This window comes from Elgaria multicarinata, chromosome 19, assembly GCF_023053635.1.
Source record: "Elgaria multicarinata webbii isolate HBS135686 ecotype San Diego chromosome 19, rElgMul1.1.pri, whole genome shotgun sequence".
NCBI classification, from domain to species: domain Eukaryota; kingdom Metazoa; phylum Chordata; class Lepidosauria; order Squamata; family Anguidae; genus Elgaria; species Elgaria multicarinata.
Window position 1 is genome coordinate 17,169,760 of NC_086189.1, and position 24,261 is coordinate 17,194,020.

The 24,261-nt window shown below is 47.2% G+C and overlaps 1 protein-coding gene across 1 annotated transcript in view; it reads right to left on the bottom strand.

Annotated features, from left to right (window-relative positions):
• Positions 1-24,261, bottom strand: part of AK8 (adenylate kinase 8) — an 85,569-nt gene that overhangs the window by 15,894 nt on the left and 45,414 nt on the right. The window contains exon 11 of the mRNA XM_063144729.1: positions 9,113-9,254. Within this exon, the coding sequence (XP_063000799.1) occupies positions 9,113-9,254 (142 nt within the window). The remainder of the gene's footprint in view (positions 1-9,112; positions 9,255-24,261) is intronic.

The following is a 24,261-nucleotide window of genomic DNA, read 5'->3' on the forward strand; positions in this document are numbered from 1 at the left end:
CAGCAGTCTAACTAATAGGGGTGTACACAGAAAATAGGGTGACCCTATGAAAAGGAGGAGAGGGCTCCTGTATCTTCAACAGTTGTATTGAAAGGGGAATTTCAGCAGATGTCATTTGCATGCATGCAGCCCCTGGTGAAATGCCCTCTTCATCACAACAGTTAAAGCTACAGGAGCCCTGCCCTCTTGACCAGATACCAAAGCAGATGCACAACCCTCCTAAGCTAAAACTAAAAGATCTCCCCGCCAAAGGTGCCTGTTCTTTCAACCGTCATCACAGGCCGCCATTCTAGCAGGCTGTAACAGACGGAGATCTCAGAGGAAGCAGGGCCATTTCGCCAGCCCTGTTGAAAGGCTACTTCTTCTTTTTCCTCTGCCCTCCTCATCGCCTTTTCCTTGTCTGTCATATCTGTTTAGATTGTAAGTCTGCAGGCAATAGGGACTGTCTTGTCTTGTTTTACTCATTCCACGTAAGCCACTCCGGGAGTCTTTTTTTGCTGAGCAGGATAAAAACCACTTCAAATAAATAAAATTATTTCCCCCTTTTATGAGGTTAAACTAGTATTTATTACAAATAATAATAATAATAATCTAGTATGGGGTTTTCAGAGCTCTCTAGCTCATGGGCAGAGCTGGTTGAATTTGTGTCCCCAGAGAACTGATCCGTTCACCCTACTCCCATCTGTCTAACAGAACGTATTTCAGGGATTTGGGGTTGCTCCCAGCTGATGGCACCTAGTTTTGCACTTTTATTCCCAAAGTTGACAGGAGCAAGCCACCATGGGTTCAGAGGTAATGTACATCTTTAATGTGGCTGCTACAAAAGTAATTTCTTCCGAGCCCTCAAAAGGCAGGCGGCGAAGGCAGAAACAGACTTTCCTAAACTAAGTTTTAACCCTTCAAGAAGCAAGAGTGACCTTTCTACATTTACACAGAATAATAATATTCACCAGTTTCCCCCACCCCGCCCCTGCCCCATCCCCACGAGCACAAACACTGGAAATAAATAGTCTAAATGTCAACAGCTTGGAAATAATAGGTCAGCTTTACTTTCTTTCTCATATCTTCCTCTCTTTTTTCCCCTTTCTCAATTTGTATTTCAGTCCTTCTGTGTCAGGGTGGGGGAGCTTTCTCAGGGAAGCTCTCGGGGGCCGCATCCACGTGTGGGAGGGGCTTAAGGAAAAGGGGAGGGGCCAAAGGGGGAGGGCTAGAAATAGCTTAAAGGCCTTACTGCCAGTAAGAAAGCCTTAGGAAAGTCACTTCAATAGTTTTGAATGGGGAAGAGACAATAGGACTTCCTGAGTGAGTTCAAGCCAGCATGGATCTCTGTCCATGGTCCTGAAAAGCCCAGTGGTCTTGCATGGGCAGGCTTGACTTTGCCTCGTCCTTCTAGTCAATGTAACTTCTTCAGATTGGTTCTCCTGGGAACCTTGAGCGGAGCTGGACAGGGCAGTATCCTGTGGACAACGGTCGTGATTCCAAGCCTTCCCGCTGCAATGCGAGACAATCAAGAGGTCGGCCAAGTAATCCAGAAAACTTTATCCAGCAAATAAACATCGCTTCACACCTGAAGGGGGTGCAAACATTAGGAGCTTTTCTCCAGGCTAAAACTTTATTTATATTTATTTATTTATTACATTTTTATACCGCCCAACAGCCGAAGCTCTCTGGGCGGTTCACAAAAAGCCCTTGGCCCAGAGAGCTGTAAGGGCTGAGAACTATCAATTTCATCTGCTCAAGAGCAGCTGTAGCAATAGGAAGAACCCCTCATGGACTGTAGAGCGAACATGAAATTCATCCGGCGCCATTCTTCTTTTTGCTAGTACTACCTTTCCAAAAAGCAGAGCTAGGGTGCCATGTTTATTTATTTATTTATTTGCAGCAATTATATTCCACCCAATCCCCAAAGCTCTCTGGTCAGCATCCCATAAGGATAACAATAAAAACTGTGTTATAAAAATACAATTGAAACAAAACAACAAATATACAATGCTGCATACATGAGTCAGCGACGGGGAACGTCATTCTTTGACAACAATTGGTGTTCCAGATCTGTTATGGTGAAGGCGGTATCGTCCGCCTATAATATAACTCTCATTTTATTATGACCCGCTTTCAGAACCATTATGACTGAAAAGTGGTGTATTGTAAAATGAGTTTAAAAAAATATGGGGAGTGGGAGATATGGGCCATTATTTGTATCAATGCCCTGTGTAGAGAGAGACGAAGGGGGGAAAAAATTTATGGTTTTACAAGCAAATTATCAGACAGAGGCCCAGATAACCTATTTTCTCATGGACACAGATGTCTATCCCCCTCAGATATACATGGCTGCCTCTCTGGAAATGGATGTATATGGAATACGTAGGGCAGCAATGGCAATATGTTTGCTAAAGCTGTCCAGGATCTTAGATGCAAGGGGAGGAGGGAGGTGGCTGTTCCTTGGTTTTGATGATCAATGAATATTGCTGCGGTCCTTTAAAATGTACTGCTATGAAGGATCAACTGTACTGGTTACTGGGCGGTATAAAAATGTAATAAATAAATATCATGGATTTTTGTGTGGCCTGGTCCTCAAAGGGCAATTAAGACACATTTGGTTCATAAAAGGCCTGCTCCTGGTGGAGATGGCTACACCAATCCTGGTGTAGTTAATTTCAATTAAAGGAAGAAAACACATAGCCAGAAAAGGAAAAGGGGTGGGGGGAAACACTCCACATTTCTTTGGTTCTGTGGAGGGTGTGGAGGGTATGGGGTCAAAGAGGTAAGCGGAGGAAGACCAGCCAAGAAAGCCGCTTAATTGCAATAGTCCAGATTGGGGTCTCCAAGCTTTTGGGGGCACAGATGGAATTTTGAGAGATTTCATGGGTGCGCCAACAAAATGGCTGCCATAGGGATAGGGCTTGCCCATTCCAAAAATGGCTGCCATAGGGATTGGGCATGCCCTTTCCAAAAATGGCTGCCATAGGGATGGGGCTTGCCCATTCCAAAAATGGCTGCCAGGGTGGGCATAGCCAGTCACAAAACACTCACTTCCCAGAAGACAAACTCCTGAGCCGAAAAGAAAAGTAATCTTTCCAAGACCCTGAGGCAGAGGTGGCTCCTGATCTCCAAAACACAGGACTGCTCTTATGAACCCAAATAAAGATGGCGCAGGTGGGCGGTCCTTTGCCTTGCAGCAGGCCAGCCTCCCAGTTAAAAGTCAATGAGAAAATTCGTAAGAAATGTAATTAAAAAGAGCTCCTCATAGGAGCCCCCAGAGACACAACATTCCTTAGCGTACCGCTGTTCACACTGGGAGAAGGTCAGGTCTTTAAATGGCTTCCTTTTCTCCTTTCCAGATTGCTTACATTTGTCACCTCCTTTCTCTGCAAACTGCCATTTGCAAAGCATGTTTAGTCGAATGTTTAGTTTTATCCAAGTATTAATTAATCCAGCCATCAAAAACAGTCACAGGGGTTCCGGGAATATAGTTGGCCTTTTGACTTCTCAACATGCCACACATTGGGAAACTTCCCTAGCTTACTTGACGGGACCTTAATTAAGTCACGTCCGTTCGTCTCCGCACTGATTTCGATTTGGTCATAGAAGGCGGCAGGTAAATGTTAAGAGGGGGAAAAGGAAAGAGGATTTGAAGTTGGATGATCTTTAACCAAAATCTTTCTTCCAACAGAAAGCGGAGCATCCATGGAATACATATTCAGCGATAAGTATTCCAGCCCACGTCTGGCAAACTCACAGATAATGGCACCATGCGAAGGTCATGGAGGTTCTATTAGCTCAATTAATAGAGGAGCAAGATAGGGCTAATACTCAGCTCTTCAAACGGCTAAAGAATAGAGCTGGTAGTAATAGAGTTATTAACCTCTCCCAGCCATTGAATTTTGCCGCTGGTTCAAACTCCATCTCCTAGTTCAGGCCTTCATTAATAGGCTGTTTATTATCCCTAATCCAGCCTGAAAATCAGATGCTTGGAACAGGAAGGCCCAAATCAGCAGCAATAATAATAATTAAAAAAATTCCCACTTTTCCACCACCACCCCTTTTTTAAACCTTGAAATTTAAATGCTCCTCGTAGATCTATTTTTAGGGAAACGGGACAACGTTTGCCTCCCTCTTGCCAGGAAGGGGGGAATGCAAGACAGAAAGTTAGTGCTGTCATTGGAGCGACCCACCTCCTCCTTTCAGTACCGCTTCAAAAAGCTCAATATTTAAAAGCATAAATATACCACACTTTAAATTTTGTGGGAGTTTTCCAAACCTGGACGATCTGCTTTTCATTCCTTCGTTTTGATTAGGTTTGGCCCTGATCAACCTAATGCTAGTTGTGACTTAAGCTGCATTGCCTAGCTCTGCTGACTTCCAAGTAAACCCATTGAACGGACTTCCAAAATAAACATGGATTGCACTGAAAACCCTGTTCAGGAATTACGTGTCGGCATCCCACATTATATCCAGTCCAGCATTCCGTTTCCCACAGCACCCCTAAGGACGCCAAGTCCAGCAAAACCCCAGCAGTCTTCTCCCTGCGTTTTGTCCCCAGCATTTGGGATTCACAGATTCACAAGCGCCCTATAGCAGGAGTAGGCAAACTGGTGCCCTCCAGATGTTTTGAACTAAAAAAAACCTTGATCGTTGGCTATGCTGGTTGGGGATTATGGGAGCAGTAGTCCACAACATCTGCAGGGCACCAGCTTTCTTTACCTAGGCCCTATAGGCAGATGGCCGTCAGCACGTACCGCAGTGAATTCCGCAAAAGTTGATTATGCAGCAGGTGAAAAAGTGCTTCCTTTTCCCTGGCAGGCCGCCTTGTGCCAGGTGCAGCTCTTTCCTGGCTTCACGTCCGACGTTAATTTAAGAAAAATCTAATACTTTTTCTACTGGCGTTGGGAAATAAATCATTTTCCTCTTTGTTCGGGGGCTGATCAGTGGATGCGACGGCTGAGGCTACGAGGGATCTCTTCTTTTTTATTATTACCTATTAAGAAACTTTATAGCCCAATTTGTTTCTTGTTGTTGTTGGGGGGACCTTCCCCCGCACCCCTCAAATAACTTTATTTTTCATTCTTCCCTGCCATCAATTACTGCACTAGTTTCCTTTCCCTTTCCATAAGATGGAGGAGCCAGGAGACTGATACTGCTCAATGGTATATAATTTAGTATTATTTGCACCGGGTTTATGAGATGGAAGTCAGATAAAACATCGTATTTGAACACTAAACCATTTATTACTTCTAAGAAACAGACGTACAAGTTGATGTCCCGACAATAATTCTTCTTTTTGATCAACAAGAAAGGCCTACTTGGAGTTGCGGGCACGAGAAACAATCCCTTTCCCACCAATAACTTTGTTTACTGATGTGACGGGATTTTAATAATAAACTTGATATATATGTAAATTTATTTTAATCTAATTTCATCAACCAGAGCCCACCTCAAAATGAGAGAGGGTGGGGGGAGAGTTGCCGTGGGTCGGCGGCTTATGATTTATACCTTTCCGCTTCTATTCCCAGATTGATTTCCAAGTGCTAATTCTATCTGGGTTTTCTCTCTCGGTGTCAGAAACACACTTCACTGCAGGCCGCATGTTTTATAACCCGTGCCGCCGGCAAATGATTTACAGCCCGGCTTTCACCGGGCCGCTCTATCGTTTCTCTCTTGCCCGGCGCCTGCTGACAGCTGCCTTGTGTGGAAGGCGTCGGCCCCGGAATCAATCAGGTCCACAATCCCCTAAAATTGTCCCCTAATGAAAGCCAAATCTAGCCCTCAAACAAACAAACACACACACACACACCGGTCTCCTATTAGGACCAGCTGCAGTTCACTCCTGTGCATCTACACTCTGCAGCCTGCACAGCTCACGGCCCCTCATACCACCTGCATATTCTACTAGAAGGTGCCTGCTTCAACTGGAAGCATACCCAGACAGCTGTAACTGTAGATGTTTTAATTTTGTAAAGCCGCCTTGAGGCTCGGCATTGGGCAAAAGGCAGGATACAAATCATCAGCAGCAGCATCTTCATCATCATCAACAACTTTGTAGGATGACCATGTGTCCTCTATTACAGAGGACAGTCCTTTCTTCAAAAGACTGTCCAATCCAATTCCAGTTGAAAGATAATGTTCCAACGCAACTGGTGTACATAGACTTACTGCCCCGGATACTGGAAGTAGCCCATAGCCATCAGGGCTAGTAGCCATTGATAGCCTTCTCCTCCAGGAATTTATCCAACCCCATCCTAAAGCCGTCCGAGTTGGTGGCCATCACTACATCTTGTTGTAGCGAACTCTATAGTTTAACTCTGCACTGTGTGAAGAAGTCCTTCCTTTCAACTGTCCTGATTCTCCCACCCATCAGCTTCATGGGATGACTCCGTTGGGTTCTAGTATTACGAGACAGGGAGAAAAATGTCTCGCTCTCCACGTACTCCACACCATGCAATATTTTGTACACCTCTATCCTAGCTCCCCTTACTCTCCTTTTTTCCAAGCTAAACAATCCCAGCTGTTGTCACCTTCCTTCGTAGGGGAGATGCTCCAGCCCCTGGATCATTTTAGTTGCCCCTTTCTGCACTTTTTCCAACTCTATAATAACATTTTTCAGGTGTGGCGAACAGAACTGTACACAGTCTTCTAAGTGTGGTCTCACCATAGATTTGTATAAAGGCAGTATGATCCTGGCAGTTTTATTCTCAATTCCTTTTATCTCAATTCCTTGTCTGGAAGCAATGCAAGGAAGTCTAGTCAAACGATGACTCCCTAGTTTCTAGCTCTCCCCTGTCTCCTGTTTAGGCTGCAGGTCAAATTCAAAAGCATTAGGAACACGGAAATGTCAGCAACCAACTCTTTTTCTTGCCTTCGTTAATCAGAACCTGCCACCCACCAAATTACCCTCCTGTAATTTAAAGCTAGTACTTCTTGACCTCGATCTTTAGTGGAGAGAGTAGACAATTGTTCTCTCTTTTCCTTCTGACATTCCTTTAAATGTTTGAAAACTACTGAGCTATCCCCTTTGATATTTAATATGAATATTTCATACTAAATGTCCCAGGCCCTTTCACTTGCCTTGCACGACTTCCCTTTCTAGACATTTCTGTCATCCATCGGGCAAGGAGGTCCTTCACAGGAATGGCAGAAATTTCCAAGGGACTCTGTGCAGAATTAAATTGGCTTAAACCTGGTTTTGTAGGGTAAAACTGCCCTAAATAAAAATGTCCTAAATAAAATGCACAGGAGGTGGGACACAAATGGGCAATTCTCCATCTATTCCCTTTAACAGATTTCATAGGCATGTACATTGAGCTGATTAGAGACGTCTTTGCCAACGTGGTGCCCATCTGTTGTGTGAGACTACAATGCCCATTATCCCCAAGGCCTTCGTCAGAGGGACTCTCTCAATTTTAAACTGCATATTCTTCTTCTGTTTAATCCTGCCTCCAATTCCCTTCATTTCCTCTGCGGAAAGTAGGGTTACTGTTTACTTTCTCGGTCTTGAATCTAGGGCTAATCAATTTCATTGAATGATTCCCAGTTGTAAAATTGGGGGCAGGGGGGGAGGGAGGGGGGAAACCCTCAATCCACTTTCTCCTCACCACACATCATTTTAATAAGCCTCTAACTCAGAGGTGTCGAACCTCTTTCCATTCCAGAGAAGCTCTCGGGGGCCGCATTCCAGTGGTGGGCGGAGTCAATGGCAAAAGGGGGCGTGGCCGAAACAGCCAGGATGTTTTAGCCTAAAGCTCTTACTGCCAGTAACTGAGCCTTAGAAGAGACATTTCAACCTCTTGGCGTGGGAGAGAGAGAGGGAAAACCCACAGAAAATTCAGGAATCCACCAAGTGACTGGAGCTTATGGGGAAATGGATGATCCAGACCTTGAGAACTAAGAAACCAAAGATGGCAGATCTGTCTACTGCATCTGAGTTGACATCGGGAGACAGCCGTGGTACTGCATGTGTGAGTGAACCCTCACGAATCACAGTCCCCGCCTGAGGCCACAGTCAAGGAATGATGTACATTTGTGAACCATAGGTATATAAGAACATCAGAAGAGCCCTGATGCTGGATCAGACCAAGGGTCCATCTAGTCCAGCACTCTGTTCACACAGTGGCCAACCAGCCATTGGCCAGGAACCAACAAAGCAGGACATGGTGCAACAGCACCCTCCCGCCCATGTCCCCCAGGATTTTTCCCTCTTGTTGCTTTGAGAACAGCTTTTCCCGAATGAGTTTTAACCAGCAGAGATCTGTCCAGGGTCCTGAAAGTCCTGGCCTTGGCCGTTCTGCATGCCAGACTTGACTCTGCATGCCATAAGAACATCAGAAGAGCCCTGCTGGATCAGACCGAGGGTCCATCTAGTCCAGCACTCTGTTCACACAGTGGCCAACCAGCCATCGGCCAGGAACCAACAAAGCAGGACATGGTGCAACAGCACCCTCCCGCCCATGTTCCCCAGCAAGTGAAGTACACAGGCTTGCTGCCTCGGATCCTGGATCCTGCCTTTGATATTGGATGCTCTCCAACACCTCTGAAGGGCATCTGTTCTAATTCAGCAGGTGTATATTCTCCTCGTATGAACAAGAGCCGTGCTTGAGTGCCATTTTTCTTGGTAGAATGTCAAGGTAAAAATCAAATCAATCGATCAGTAAATGCAGGCTCAGACTGAAGGCCTCCTTCACCCAGCACACTGTTCACACAGTGTCCCAACAGGTTGCCTGCGGTAAAAGTCTGTGAGTCTCTGTGTAGGGCTAAAGGGGGCTGCCGTGGGGAAAGTAGGTCAGCACACTGGATCCATAAGAACCCCAGAAGAGCCCAGATGCTGGATCAGACAGAGGTTCCATCTAGTACAGCACTCTGTTCACACAGAGGAAAGAGAGGAGATAGCCTGCTGTACAAAGCCTACTTGGGGTGGTGGCATGAAAGCCAAAGAAAACAGGGGCTGCTCACCCTGTTGCGGTGTCTGTGTGTGCGAGGAGTACAAATGCCCCTGAGCTGCCAGGTTGGAGGCTGCACAGGAAAGGCCGGCATTCTGCCCCCAGCTTTAACGAGTCAAGGCTGTAGTCCTCCCCGTTCCTCGTGCACGATATATTTCTGAAGCAAGGGTGTCTCTCACCTGTTTGGATTAATCTCCACCTGCTTCATCATCTTCGCCTGGTCCTCGTCCCTGGGAAACCCGTGCAGCACCCAGCCTCGGAGGTGGCAGTCCAGGCAGTTCAGTCGCTCTGACAGCAGCTTCACGACAATGTTGTCTGCAGCTGGGACAAAGATTAGGGAAACACCCTGTCAGCCAGTATCAGGAAACTAGGTGATGGGAGGGTCAGCGAGAGCCCTTGGTCCTACTTGGGTGTCCTAATTTGATTTTTGTAGGGCAGCAGCGGGGTTAAGCAGGGCCCTTTTCTGCACTTTTTCCAGCTCTATAATATCCTTTTTTAGGTGTGGTGACCAGAACTGTGCACAGTACTCCAAGTGTGGTCGCACCACAGATTTGTATAAGGGCAGTACGATACCGGCTGTTTTATTTACTGCTCCTCTTGGCAGGCACAGAGCCAGGGAGCAAGGAGGCTGTGGCTTCTCCTGCTCCTCCTGGTCACCACCACCGTTGTCTGGGCCAAAGCCAGAGGCAGGTGAAGAAGCAGCTTGCAATGCGGAAGGCGGAGAAATTCCAGGGGGCGCTTGCCAGTGGGCCTCTACTGCCCTCAGCAGTGCCCCGCCATTCCGACCCTCGACGCCGGCCCTGCCATTCCGCAACATCACACGGCACATCAGCTGCCCTTGAGGATGCAGCTATTTTTGGGCTGCATTAATAGAAGTATAGCTTCCAAATCGCGTGAGGTACTGGTTCCTCTCTATTCGGCCCTGGTTAGGCCTCATCTAGAGTCTTGCCTCCAGTTCTGGGCTCCACAATTCAAGAAGGAGGCAGACAAGCTGGAGCGTGTTCAGAAGAGGGCAACCAGGATGATCAGGGGTCTGGAAACAAAGCCCTATGAAGAGAGACTGAAAGAACTGGGCATGTTTAGCCTGGAGAAGAGAAGATGGAGGGGAGACATGATAGCACTCTTCAAATACTTAAAAAGTTGTCACACAGAGGAGGGCCAGGATCTCTTCTCGATCCTCCCAGAGTGCAGGACACGGAATAACGGGCTCAAGTTAAAGGAAGCCAGATTCCGGCTGGACATCAGGAAAAACTTCCTGACTGTTAGAGCAGTGCGACAATGGAATCAGTTACCTAGGGAGGTGGTGGGCTCTCCCACACTAGAGGCCTTCAAGAGGCAGCTGGACAAGCATCTGTCAGGGATGCTTTAGGGTGGATTCCTGCATTGAGCAGGAGGTTGGACTCGATGGCCTTGTAGGCCCCTTCCAACTCTGCTATTCTATGATTCTATGATTCTATGAGAGAGCGCCATCACTTAGAACAGCGCATTAAAGTTGTAACGTCTCGGCAGCCTTTTGAGGGAGGGGAGGAAGTGGAGAAAACTGCATTACTTCAAATTTCCCTGTGATTAAAACAAATGAGCAGGTATCAACGCACAGTAGAAGTCCTCCTCGTTCACATGGGACTTCTTTGAGGTTGTCAGGAAAATGGGCTGGTCTCTCTAATTGCCGGCAGGGCAGGCTAAATGGCTCGCCCTGGATCTCCTGGCCTCCAGTGTACGACTAGCGAGCAAAGTTGAGTCCGGGATCCTCCTGATGAAGCCGTCAATCCGTCTGCTTTAAAGGGATTATGACGCATGAGGGTTTCAAACCATCAATTCCCTTTCATCCTAAACGTGTGCGAGTTTCAACCTCCCGTCTCAGAGCTGGGAGGGGAGATGGGTCTCCATGGAGAAAGCGGGACTTTTGAGAAGTAGTCCAAAGATAACTTTCTAGTGGAGAGTCCAACAGGTGGAAAGGTTTGGGGAAATGAAGAGCGGGGCTGGAGGGGGGCCGTCCATCATGTTCAGGTGATGCACAGAGCCTGGGGTCACGCTCAGGTCTTATTATTTAATTTATTTACAGCATTTACACCTTGTTCCACATCTAAACAGACTCTGGGGCGGTGAACAATAAAAGATTAAATGATACAAAGATAAAAAGAAATAAAACACAATATTAAAAAGTGCTGTTTTTTAAAACAAAAACAATGGCTGATCAAGAACAATGCCTATATACACCAGTTGCTGGGGAACATGGGTGGGAGGGTGCTGTTGCACCATGTCCTGCTTGTGGGTCTGTGGCCGACGGCTGGTTGGCCCCTGTGTGAACAGAGTGCTGGACTAGATGGGCAAGCAGACAAGACCTTGAAAGGTTGTCACACAGAGGAGGGCCAGGATCTCTTCTTGATCATCCCAGAGTGCAGGACACGGAATAATGGGCTCAAGTGACAGGAAGACAGATTCCAGCTGGACATCAGGAAAAACGTCCTGACTGCTAGAGCAGTATGACAATGGAACCAGTTACCTAGGGAGGTGGTGGGCTCTCCCACACTAGAGGCATTCAAGAGGCAGCTGGACAACCACCTGTCAGGGATGCTTTAAGGTGGATTCCTGCATTGAGCGGGGGGTTGGACTTGATGGCCTTACAGGCCCCTTCCAACTCTGCTATTCTATGATTCTATGATTCTATTTTTAGGGGGAAGTATTATTATTGACCCTGTTCAGATGACATGCTAAGCCATGGTGGTGGAGCTAAACATTATGGCTAAGCGTGTTGCGTGAACCATTCCTAACCAGGGCAGCTACATAACCATGGGTTAAACACGCTCGCTAACCATTTGCTGCAAAAGGGTTAGCGGCCCAACTATGGCTTAGCGTGACATCTGAACAGGTCCTCTGTTGTTATCCGCTGCCTCCAGATTTGGGGCATGGGGACAGCAGCCTTAAAATATATGCATAAATCCATTATTGGAAGGCTTTTGGAGGAGTTCCACAATGATACTGGAGATAAATCAGAGGCAGGGCAGAAATAGCTGCAAATTATCCAGTGCTGAAGAATGCTCTTTGTCAGACACTTAAGCTCTTGCCAAATCACTCTTGAGTTCCTTCTATCTACCACCAAAATTGGCCAGAAAGCCAAGTTTATAGAAATCTCAGGCCCAGAGGGTCACCCCCCCTTTCCCCCCACCCACCAAGCATTGACTGGTTTTCTGGCTTTTGTCCAGCTTCCCCCCCCCCCATTCTAAAAGGCAGGAAGAGCTTTAAACAAAGTCTTAGAGCGATGGATGTCAGCAGGGCTCTACCATTAAGTTACGGCCCTTCCTCTTAAATGAAATAAGATCCCAGTCCTCATCGTTCTGAATAAAGGGCTGATTTAAAATGGAACATAGGAAGCTAACTTCTACTGAGTCGGACTGTCGGCCCAACATTGTCGATTCTGACTGGCTCCAGTTTTTAAGGAGGAGTGCTGGGAGTTGTAGGACTTGTTGCTAACTCGACATGCAGAGGTTTGTCCCCCAATTGACTAACCATTCCAGCCCTATTATTTACTTGCTTATTTTCCATACTTTTCTTTTTCTACTAGTCATTGATAGTGATGGGAGAACTGCTTTTATTGCTGACCTATGTCAGTTGGGCCAATATTCAGTCCTGAATCTATCTGCTCCAATTTCTACATCAGTTTGCTCCAATTTCTACATCAGTGCACATACTTTTGTACATAACCTTCCCTACGATATGCATTTCTGTACACAATTTTTGAGTCAAGAACCACATGGCAAAATTCGCCACAGTACACAATCCCAAAGCTATGTGTGTTCTGATCTACGTCTCAGGCCAGGACGTAAGATATAGTCACTTAAAAATGTGAAATAAAGAAAATTCTCCCCCATCCCTGGTCACTGGACAGGACAAAGAACTGTGCTCCACCCCGGAAATTTCATCCAAACATTGACTGCTATATCTTCACATGTATATTCTCACTCTAAAGGGACTAGAGACTTGTTCTTAAACAAAGCTTGAGTGTCTCAGGATGCTGAATTATGCATCTATTCCTCTACTTAGTTGGTGCAAATACATGCCGCCATTCCAACTGCATGCGATGCCTAGAAAATGAATATTTTTCAGTTTCTTAAACTGCACCTAAAACCCTTGTAGAAATGTGAAGGGGTTTTCTGTCAATGTGGTGTTGTTTTTAACTCACAAGGTTCAAAAGCACAAAATATGGATCTGCGATGAACGCCAAGGCAAAACTTCTAAAATCCACATACTTCACACTCCGTGCCACTCTGATTTGGTGCTTTACTGCCCAGTAACTTTGCCTTCTAAAAAAATGACCACCTTCTGACATATATTTTGACATATATTGACCTTCTCTCTAAACCTATAAATCCTCGATATCCAAGAGTCGTACAACGGCATCATTGGGACGGGGAGGAGAGCTTCCGTTTCTATGCTGCTAAAAGTTTGAAACGTCTTTGATAGTTCTGTTCATTTAGCCTTTTCCCTCCTCTTAAGATTTCTCTCTTTTTCCTTCCCTGGTAGGTCTAAAGCCTGCCACCATTAATTCAGATGCCTGAGGGTTGATCTCAGGGTTTGACAGTTAACATCTTGCCCTGATTATCAGCTACCGCCAAGGGCTACTTTTCCTGGCTCGGCCTGTCATCCCTAAATTCAGCAAAGCGTGAGAGCAGAATACCTGATTATTCCACAAAGGTCAAATTGGTTTAATACTATTTGAGTCCTCCAGGGAAACCGTTGGTTTTCCTGCTGACCACGAACTTTGCAGGAGTTATTTCTTTTGTAAAACATGTTAGCAAATGGATTCAGGGGAGACGGTTCATTGGTTAGTGTCTGTGGCCAACCTAATGCACTGGGCTCTGGCCTTTGTTGGAGCAACGTCTGCTCTCTGTGGGAGCTGTCCCAAGTCCTGAAATTGGCTCTCTACTAACAGGTGGGTGCTTGCTTCTTGTAACCCACTCCCCGCTGCACTTTTCTGGATCTTATCCCGTCGAATTTTGCCCAGATCCCTAAAGGCACTTGAACTAACCCAAAGAACATGCACAACCCATATCCAGCCAACACTACACAAGTCCATTAAATCCACACACATGGGATTCAGATTTTGGAATATGCCAGAACAAATACTCCCCCCCCCAAAAAAAAGCAATACAAAGGAGGGTGTGGCAGCAGCTGAACTTCCTTTGCAGTGGTAGATGTCTTCAAGGGGCTGGCAAAGACACAATTTGCCCTGGCTCCCATGAGCCAAAGTAGCACCTGAGTCGGTCTTCAGTGGTGGCTACTTCAAAGACGCTAGCTCAGAAGCAGACATTTTCTGTCTCTGGCACAAGGAGCGTAAGAAGAGCTCTGGTGGGTAGGACAAAAGGCCTGTCTGGCCTAGCATCCTGCTTCCGAGGGGGGGGCAGCCCCATGCCTCAAATGGGACATGCGAGTGGAGGCCTTTTCCTACTTTTTCCCTCCAGCAACATGCTGCTTCTGGTTCCTGGAGGTAGCATATAGTAGCTATTGTTAGCCTTATCTGCATGAATTTGTCCAATCCCCCTCTAAAGCCATGTCTGCTAGTGAACATCACATCATACAGCAGTGAACCAAATGTCATGTGAAGCAGCTGCGCCTTTTGCCTGCGAACCTCCCAGAATCAATAAAACATGTTTGAGCCTCCCCAGGTTTTACTAAGACAAAACCCTACAGAAGGGCTACGGAACCACAATGGAGGAGATAGCGATATAGTGTAGGGAGTGTGTGTGTGTGTGTGTGTGTGTGTACACCCAGTAGGGATGTCAGCCACTAGGAATCTGGTTCTTTGTGGACTTGACGGAGTTCCACAATACGTACAACTCGATTTGTATTTGTGAGCCGAGCTGCGGACTTCCCCCACACACCCGAACTCTGGGAACTTTTTTGCACATCCCCCCTCCCCCCGCAGGATCTGCAATTCACACACATTTCTCAGCGTTCTGCGCAAGTGACGGCTGGATTTGTGCAAATTTGGCCATGGTTTGCACAAATTGTTCACAAATTTGCGCAAACAGCAGGACCTGGGGGAAAGGAATTGCGCAAAACGCCCAGGAAAAAAATCCACACACTGGCCTTACTCAAGGCGCTGCAGTGGGAACCAGAATGAAGTCCTGGGAGGATCCAAACCTATGAAAACCTGTCAAATTCAAACCCGCCCTGAATCGATTTCTCTGACATCCCTAATAACCAGTCTCTTTGTGTCTCTTCCCTTCCAGTGAAATTGTGAGTGGGTTTTTTTTTTTTTTTTTGCAGGGGACAACAGATTGGATCATAATTTAAACCAGGCAGGGCTTCGGTGTTTGTGTGTGCGTATGAAACAGAGATAAAGTTTCTTCAGGGTTGTGAGCCGGCCTCCAGTTGGCTGTTCTTCACACAGAGGAGGGCCAGGATCTCTTCTCGATCCTCCCAGAGTGCAGGACACGGTATAACGGGCTCAAGTTAAAGGAAGCCAGATTCCAGCTAGACATCAGGAAAAACTTCCTTACTGTTAGAGCAGTACGACAATGGAATCAGCTACCTAGGGAGGTTGTGGGCTCTCCCACACTAGAGGCCTTCAAGAGGCAGCTGGACAACCATCTGTCAGGGATGCTTTAGGGTGGATTCCTGCATTGAGCAGGGGGTTGGACTAGATGGCCTTGTAGGCCCCTTCCAACTCTGCTATTCTATGATTCTATGAGAGAGGATTTGGATAGAAAAGTTCCGTTCCTGCTTTCAGTCGTTAGAGGCTTGCTACAGACAGAGTCCAGATTATTCTTTCGCCCGCGACGATCTCAGTGGCACGTCCTTTCTTCCCCTACCCTGCTTCCCGAGCGCAGGGCCTTCATTTCTCTTTAATAAAGGCGGCACGCCTCGCCGTCCTTCGGTCCGCAAAGGTGCTTCTTTCGTTCCCTTTTGCCAAGCTGCCTTTTATTCGGCACTTCCTCCCTCTCGTCTCTGCAGCTCCTTCGTCTGAAGATTCTGAGAGGCTCCCGCTTTGAAGAGGACTTCTAAAGCTACATCTAGCCTAACGTCCGCATCACACGCGTGCATGTAAACTACAGTTTCCATTGGAAACCAGAGTGCAGGCCCTTCAAAGTGCGGCTAACATAATAAGTACAGGAGATATCTAAGACAATCATTATTTCCTTAACACCGCTGCTGTTTTTATGGCTTTTGAGTCCTGCCAACTGGAGCTTGGGTATGAGGCTTGCTAAGACTTCGCCTGTGATGTACTAATAAACAGAACAGCAGTGGTCATAGGAAAAACTTCTTGGGAGGAAAATCTTTGTTTATTATGCAGTGCCACCTGCTGGCAATACAAGGTTCCTACAACAGGGAGCAAGTTGTTCCACAAAAGGAAGAAAAGGAATAATTAAGAGGGAGGGGGAGTCCTGGAATGCTCATCTCTAGATGCCAATTGATCAGGCAGAGTTCACACACCCCCAACCCAGACTGGGGCAGAGAACAGTTTTGAGTTTCTTATAGTTTGCTGTAACAGAGTCATCCCTGCCCACTCACGTGTTCTGTTTGTCTGACTAAACAGGTTGTGCAGGTTTCTGCAGTGCTCCAAAAACCTGCAAAACCTCTTCGACCGGAGGCGAGGGAAACAGATGTGGATGGCGTGAGTGATGCGAGCTCTAGTTTTTGCTTTTGTAAAAAAAAAAGATTGCCTTTCTCGGATGGCAGCCTCTGGGGGCAAGCCAGAAGCCCCACGGGATACACACAAGGGTGGTCGTCTCAGTGGGGCTTCCACTGAGCCTTTTGCCGATCTCGTTACACATACACAGAGACCTCATTTCACCGCCTGCTGGAGCCAGCCTTGTAGCAGCTGTTGAAAATGCTGCCTGCTACAATCACTTGGAGCCTTCTCACTCAAGCTCACCGGTAGTCCGGGGGCTCAGCCTGCTACTTGCTCCTGCTGCTGTCCACTGGTTTCCATCGCCTGCCCGGCCCGACGTGCCCGGTCGAATTAGCCTCCACTGTGAACCGAGAGAGCTCCAAAAAGCCAGACCGATGCAATTAGTTTGCTTCATTCATCCTCGGCGGTTCTAGTCTAAGCTTCGGCTGTTTCTGAATGCAAGGACAAGGCGTAGCAGCTCAGGGCGATGGAGGTGGAGCTAACAAAGAGGACCATGGAGCTGCTTTCTCTCTCCTGCTCTCTAACACCCCCGTTTCTCTCTCCCTCTCTCTAATACCCTCTTTTCTCCCCACTCCACTTCCCGGTTCCTCCCCATCCAACAGGCTACCAGAGAAGGGACGGGTCGCTCCTGCAAGAGCTCTCAACTGATCACATGCACAAGGTTTGTGAAATTAGGTGGGGAGTCTCACCTAGCCCTAGGGATGGAGCTTCCGCACTCCTCCTTATTGGAAATGGGGTTTGAAGAGCACCCCAGCACATGCAAGGCCCTCTCCTCTCTGCATAGCTCCTAACCTTTGCCTGGCTGTTTCGTTTCCCGCTCGCAGGACCTAAATTTCGTTTGCTTTTTCCAATCGTGTTGCACGCTACGTAACTTCCATCCTCAGAAATACATCTTGCACACCAGGGCCGGCCGCCGCTGTGTAAAGGCGCCGTGGCAAGACAACCAACCAGTTGAGCTTCACTTTGAGGAGACGGTTGCTTCTTTCTCTTGGTCATCGGTGGTGGGAAGGCTTCCTTGGTTTCTTAGCCACGGGCGTGGCCACGGGTGGCCAGGGCAACTCCTCATCATTGGAGAAGAGAAGATGGAGGGGAGACATGATAGCACTCTTCAAATACTTGAAAGGTTGTCACACAGAGGAGGGCCAGGATCTCTTCTCGATCCTCCCAGAGTGCAGGACATGGAATAACGGGCTCAAGTTAAAGGAAGCCAGATTCCGGCTGGACATCAGGAAAAACTTCCTGACTGTTAGAGCAGTACGACAATGGAATCAGTTACCTAGGGAGGTTGTAGGCTCACTAGGTTGTAGGTTGTAGGCACACTAGAGGCCTTCAAGAGGCAGCTGGATAGCCATCTATCAGGGATGCTTTAGGGTGGATTCCTGCCTTGAGCAGGGGGTTGGACTTGATGGCCTTGTAGGCCCCTTCCAACTCTGCTATTCCATGATTCTATGATTGTTACTGATGGCCCGTGTTTACTGTATCCAGCTGTGTTCTCTGGTTTAAGAAGGAAGGCGAGGGCAGATGTGAGCAACCCACACACACAAATAAATGGGAACCTGCCCGTGGAATGAATGAAATTCTACCTGTTTCCAAAAGAAGGAAAGCGAAGCAAAATTTCCAGCATGGCCATGTTTTTATGGTGATTGGGGGGGGGGGGGAATTCATATATAATCACAGCTAATGGGGAGGCAGTATGGTGTAGTGGTTAGAGTGTCGGTCTAGGACTTGGTGACTTTGGTTCCGTCCCTAAACCTCAGCCTAACCTACCTCACTGGGTTGTTGTGAGGATAAAATGGAAAGGAGGGCCATGTTAAGATAGCTTGGGTTCCTTACGAAAGGGGGGAAAGGCAGGGTATAAATGTAATAATTAATAAAATAAAACAAACCCTTAAAAAAACATAATTTAAAAAACCTGTTAACACATGGGAAATACTGCTATATCTTAAGGAGTCAGCAGTTAGGACATTTTCTCAGCTTTTGTTGAAAGATTAGCACCTGAAAATGTCTATATGAGAGTGTAAGAAAGAGGGAGAGAGAGAGAGAGAGAGATCCAGAAAGTCTATATAAATGTTTATTTAGTTTATTTATTCCGGGCTGTCAATTTTTACCACCACTTTTGGGGAGGGGAGAGGTAGCTCTCATCTCCCTTCCAACAAAGAAATCTAGCAGTTCCCAAGTGAACTGGAGGAAGTGGAAAGGAACCACATAAGAGCAACTTCAAATGCTTTCTCAAACAGGTTGAGGGCTTCCTTTAAACTATATATATGCAAAACAGTGATTTTTTTTTAAAAAAAAAAAATCATCCCTAAAATAAACAGCCGTCCAATTTCTCAACTGAGGTTCAGCACATCGGTGTGATGGAGAGAAAGGCCATTCAACGTGTGGATCAACAGAACTTTTAAGAACGGAGAAAAATTATCTGTTTATTAGTCCGTATTTGGACTGTGAGTGTGTGTGTGTGGGGGGGGGGTAAAACAAGAAAAGAAAAATGTAGAGGGATTTTTCCCTCCCACTACCATTGCTCCCCCCCCCCCTAATAAAAAGAGAAAGTAGCACTGCAGGGCCCCTACAGCTTGTGAAAAATTAAACTCGACGGATTCAAACTGTCCTATTTCCACATCAAACGAGAAGACGCACTGAGCTCTTCCCAACTTATCTTCAAACGCCCGGCACCCTAGAAAGTTTCTTGAAAAAAAAAATTGGAGGGGGGGGGTGTTAAGAAAAATGAGAGACAGGAAAAGGAGAAAGTCTCCAGTTCCCCCAAGTGCTGTGCTGGTTACCATAGCCGCTGTCTCTCTCTCTCTCTCTCTTCTAATTATACCCCTGTGAGTTTATTAATCAACTTGTAAATTATTTAGAGAGTCATGCGCTGTCTTCAGCTAGTACAAACACACGGCATGAGAAGACTGGCCGGAAAACCAGCAGAAATTCCCCAAAGGATCTCTCTCTCTCCCTCCCTCCCTCCCTCTCTCTCTCTCTCTCTCTCTCTCTCTCTCTCTCTCTCCAATGTTCAGGCAGCTTGCGGATGGCTGTTTTGGGTGGTGTGTGTTTTTAGAGAAAAAAATAAGAAATAAAACCAAGCTTACCTCCTCAGATAGAAAGATTTACCTAGCCTTTCAACTCAGAAATTCTTTGCAAGTTATAGATTCCTCACCCTCAATCTCTCTCTCTCTCTCTCTCTCTCTCTCTCTCTCTCACACACACACACACACACACACACACACACACACGGAGAGAAAGCTGCTCTATTGTTAAATCTTTAGCTGGTACTTTTACAGATGAGAACGTTAATTTCACTGTATGAGCTGTGATCCTGGCCACCATGGGATCCAAACTTACAGAGGCCACAGTAAATGGGAAATAAAATAACCCGTTGGGGGGGGGGGGAATAGATCATCCCAGTTTTTTTAAAAATAAAGCAAAGTTATGCCGCTCAAGTAAAGACTTTTTGTGTGTGTTAGTAATGGCACAAATTAGGCGATTCCCAAATTCCCATTCCGCTCCCCCTCCCACAGCCAACCAGACAAGAGAAGGCCTCTGGGGCAGATTCAAATATTACTATTTTATAAATAAAGGGCGGGCAAAACACCATTGCAGATGGTTTGTTTCTCGCTTTACTGGGCGAGCAGGCAGGAGCGACGCCACCTTTCCTTTGGTTCTTTTCATTTCAGCGGAAAAGACACGGCGAAAGAAGTAAACACGACGACAGCAGAATGACGGCTTCCCTTTCTCTCCACTCGCAAAATAAAGGCCCCTCTCGGAGGGGACGTTCGTTCCCTCACTCTGTCGAAGTACCAGTGGTCCTCAGGCAAGAGATGCTACCTGATGCCTTTTACCTTGGCTCCTGTGTGTGCTCAACTTTCCTCAAGGTTGCGAGAGGAGTGCCTTGGCTTGTAGACCACGGGGGAAGAAAAGGGGCAAGAGAAAAGACAGAGGGAAGATAGAAATGGGGGCCGAAAATCCCAACTTCACGTCTACGCTGTTGAGATCTGAGCAAAAGGTAACTGACCAAGGCCTTAGCTAGGTGGGGCGAGATCCCGGGGCGATCCCCAGGATGCACAGGGGATCCCGGGATCAGGGAGGGATGATCCCTCCTTTGCCCCAGGATCTCGCCCTATACCTTGAGTCTGGTTTTTCCGCAGTCCCGGGCTGAGCCCTAGACCGCGGAACGTGTGGCCGGGTGTCGCGGTTTGTCCCGGTTCCTCACCGTTACTCGCGAGGAGCTGGGACCCACACACGGGGCACAGAGCTCCTCAGGAGCACTGCGCCCGTCAAGATGGGGTGGGGGAAGCAGGGAAAACACTTTTTTTTAAAAAAAAAAAAACCTTACCTTTTGCGCACGAGCGCTTGTGCGCATCATTATTATTTTATATGGGCCCTTTTGCCCAATGCTGGGCCTCAAGGCAGCCTTACAAAGTTTAAAACATACATTGGGGGGTGGGGGGAATAGTTTAAGATACACAACAAAATTCTAAGACATTAACATAGATGGAGGGCCAGATTATTCTCCAAAGGCCTGCTGGAACAAAAAAGTTTTAGCCTGCTTCCGAAAGCCCATCAAGGAGGGAGCCACCCTAGCTTCCCCGGGAAGAGAGTTCCAGAGCACCGGAGCAGCCACCGAGAAGGCCCTCTCCCATGTTCCCACCAGGCGGGCCTGTGAAGATGGTGGGATTGAAAGAAGGGCTTCTCCGGAAGATCTCAAAGCAGGGGCAGGCTCATAAGGGAGAATACGGTCTTTCAGATAACCTGGACCCGAGCCATACAGGGCTTTAAAGGTCATAACCAGCACTTCCCCTTTAATAAAAACAAACAAAATGGTGGGTGCCTTTCCTTCTGAGGTCGTCGCGTGCTGTGTGTAAACAGAGGGGGGAATCTCACAATAAAAACATCGCAAGATCTTCACCCCTCTGTCGCACAATAACACGTAGGTCTAGCTAAGGCCCATGAAAGAAATCCTGGGGTCGTGCTGGACAGCTCAATGAAAATGTTGACCCAGTGTGCAGTGGTTGTGAAAAAGGCAAATTCCATGATGGGCGTAATTAGGAAAGGAACTGAAAATAAAGCTGCCATGATCATACTCCCCTTGTACAAATCTATGGCATGACCACACTCGGAATACTGGGTACAGTTCTGGTCACTGCATCCAAAGAAGGATATTGCAGAGTTGGCAGAAAAGGGCAACCCAAATGATCAAGGGGGGACAGCAAGGCCCTTATAAGGAAAGTTTACAATGTCTGGGAGAATAATAGAGGTGTATAAAGTCATGCCTGGAGTGGAGAATGTGGAGAGGGACACATTTTTCTCCCTCTCCCATAATACTAGAATCCAGTGTTGTCATCCCAGGAAGCAGATGGGTGCTAGATTCAGGACAGGTCAAAGGAAGAACTTCTTCACACAGCGCAGAGTTAAACTATTGGAAACGATCCACTTTCTTCTCACGACGCACTCCGCGAGACGGAGGGACGGCCGCCATTTTGGATGGCTTTAAGATGTGATTAGACAAATTCATGGATATCAGGTAGCATATAGTCCTGATGACCAATCAAAGAAAGAATCAAAGCAAGAAAGCAAGAAAGAAAGAAAGAAAGCAAGAAAGAAAGAAAGAAAGAAAGAAAGAAAGAAAGACTCTTATAATGGAGTAGGAGTGACAGGAGAGGCCTCAAGTCAATCCTGCTCCCAAGGAGGCATGCATGGGACCACGGTCTTCAACAGATAAACAGGGCTGTTTTTTTAGCCACCCTCCCTCAGAAGGAGCCAACCCCATTTCATTTTCCCCAAGGCCTTTTGCAAAGCCACTAATGAATTCTTGTTAGTGTTTACTAATGCAAATGCATTCTTTGTTTTCCCTCAGAGAGGGGGATTAGCGAAATGATCGGACTTATTATTTTCTGCTCTTGCGGTATAAATATTGGCGGTGGGGCAACGGCTTCCTTCTGGAGGATGCGCCCCACTTAAGGCGGAGAGCCATGCAGATACAAAGCAAGCCCCGGAAAAATTATTGGCAACATGGGCAGGGGTACGGCTGTCGCTTCTGGGAGCGTCCCCAGGATCTGGTGGCACCACGTTTACCCAAATCCTCTTTATCTAACTCAGAGGAAAGAAAGGAAAGGAACCTCTCGTGCAAGCACTGAGTCATTACTGACTCTTGGAGGGACGCCAGCTTTCGCTGACGTTTTCTTGGCAGGCCTTATAGCGGGGTGGTTTGCCGTTGCCTTCCCCGGCCGTGATTGCCTTTCCCCCAGCTAACTGGGTACTCATTTTACCGACCTCGGGAGGATGGAAGGCTGAGTCGACCCAAGCCGACTGCCTGAAACCTAGATGGTGGAGATGCTGGTAATAACAGCAGCAACAACGTTGGGCAGCTGGAAAGCAGCCATCTCGTGTGAGATCTAGAGGCATTCTGGGCAAAGGCAGAGGCAGAAGCAAGACATCAGAATGGCTGCAGGCCATTGTTGGCAAATGCTATTTGGGGCTGCATTAGTAAAAGTATGGCTTCCAAATCACGTGAGGTACTGGTTCCTCTCTATTCAGCCCTGGTTAGGCCTCATCTAGAGCATTGCGTCCAGTTCTGGGCTCCACAATTCAAGAAGGACGCAGACAAGCTGGAGCGTGTTCAGAGGAGGGCAACCAGGATGATCAGGGGTCTGGAAACAAAGCCCTATGAAGAGAGACTGAAAGAACTGGGCATGTTTAGCTTGGAGAAGAGAAGATTGAGGGGAGACATGAGAGCACTCTTCAAGTACTTGAAAGGTTCCCACACAGAGGAGGGCCAGGATCTCTTCTCGATCCTCCCAGAGTGCAGGACATGGAATAACGGGCTCAAGTTAAAAGAAGCCAGATTCCAGCTGGACATCAGGAAAAACGTCCTGTCTGTTAGAGCAGTACGACAGTGGAATCAGTTACCTAGGGAGGTGGTGGGCTCTCCCACACTAGAGGCCTTCAAAAGGCAACTGGACAACCATCTGTCAGGAATGCTTTAGGGTGGATTCCTGCATTGAGCAGGGGGTTGGACTCAATGGCCTTGTAGGCCCCTTCCAACTCTGCTATTCTATGATTCTATGATTCTAATCCCACTGATAAAATTTAGGCACATACTAAGGTTTGGCTGGCTCACAGACAAACAGACAGACAGACAAACAGTCCATCCATCCGCCAGCATGTCAGCACCGTCACACCAAGACCATGGAACCTAGACACATGAAATGTGGCACACGTACTAGGGGTGTGCACCTTGGGTTTATTTTGTTTTAAAAACACATTAATTTTAATACATTTAAAAATGTCCAGCCAATTGAAGCCTGCACTAACATCTTCAATCACTAAGTGGCAAACTTCCCTAAACAGCTCATAAGAACATCAGAAGTGCCCTGCTGGATCAGACCGAGGGTCCATCTAGTCCAGCACACGGTTCACACAGTGGCCGACCAGCTGATGACCACGAACCCACAGAGCAGGACATGGTGCAACAGCACCCTCCCCATGTTCCCCAGTAACTAGTGCACACAGGTTTACTGCTTCTGATACAGGAGAGAGCACACGACCATCAGGGCTAGTAGCCATTGATAGCTTTTGCCTCCAGGAATTTATCCAACCCCCTTTTGAAGCCATCCAGATTGGTGGCCATCACTACATCTTGTGGTAGTGAGTTCCATAGTTTCACTATGCGCTGTGTGAAGAAGTCCTTCCTTTCACCCG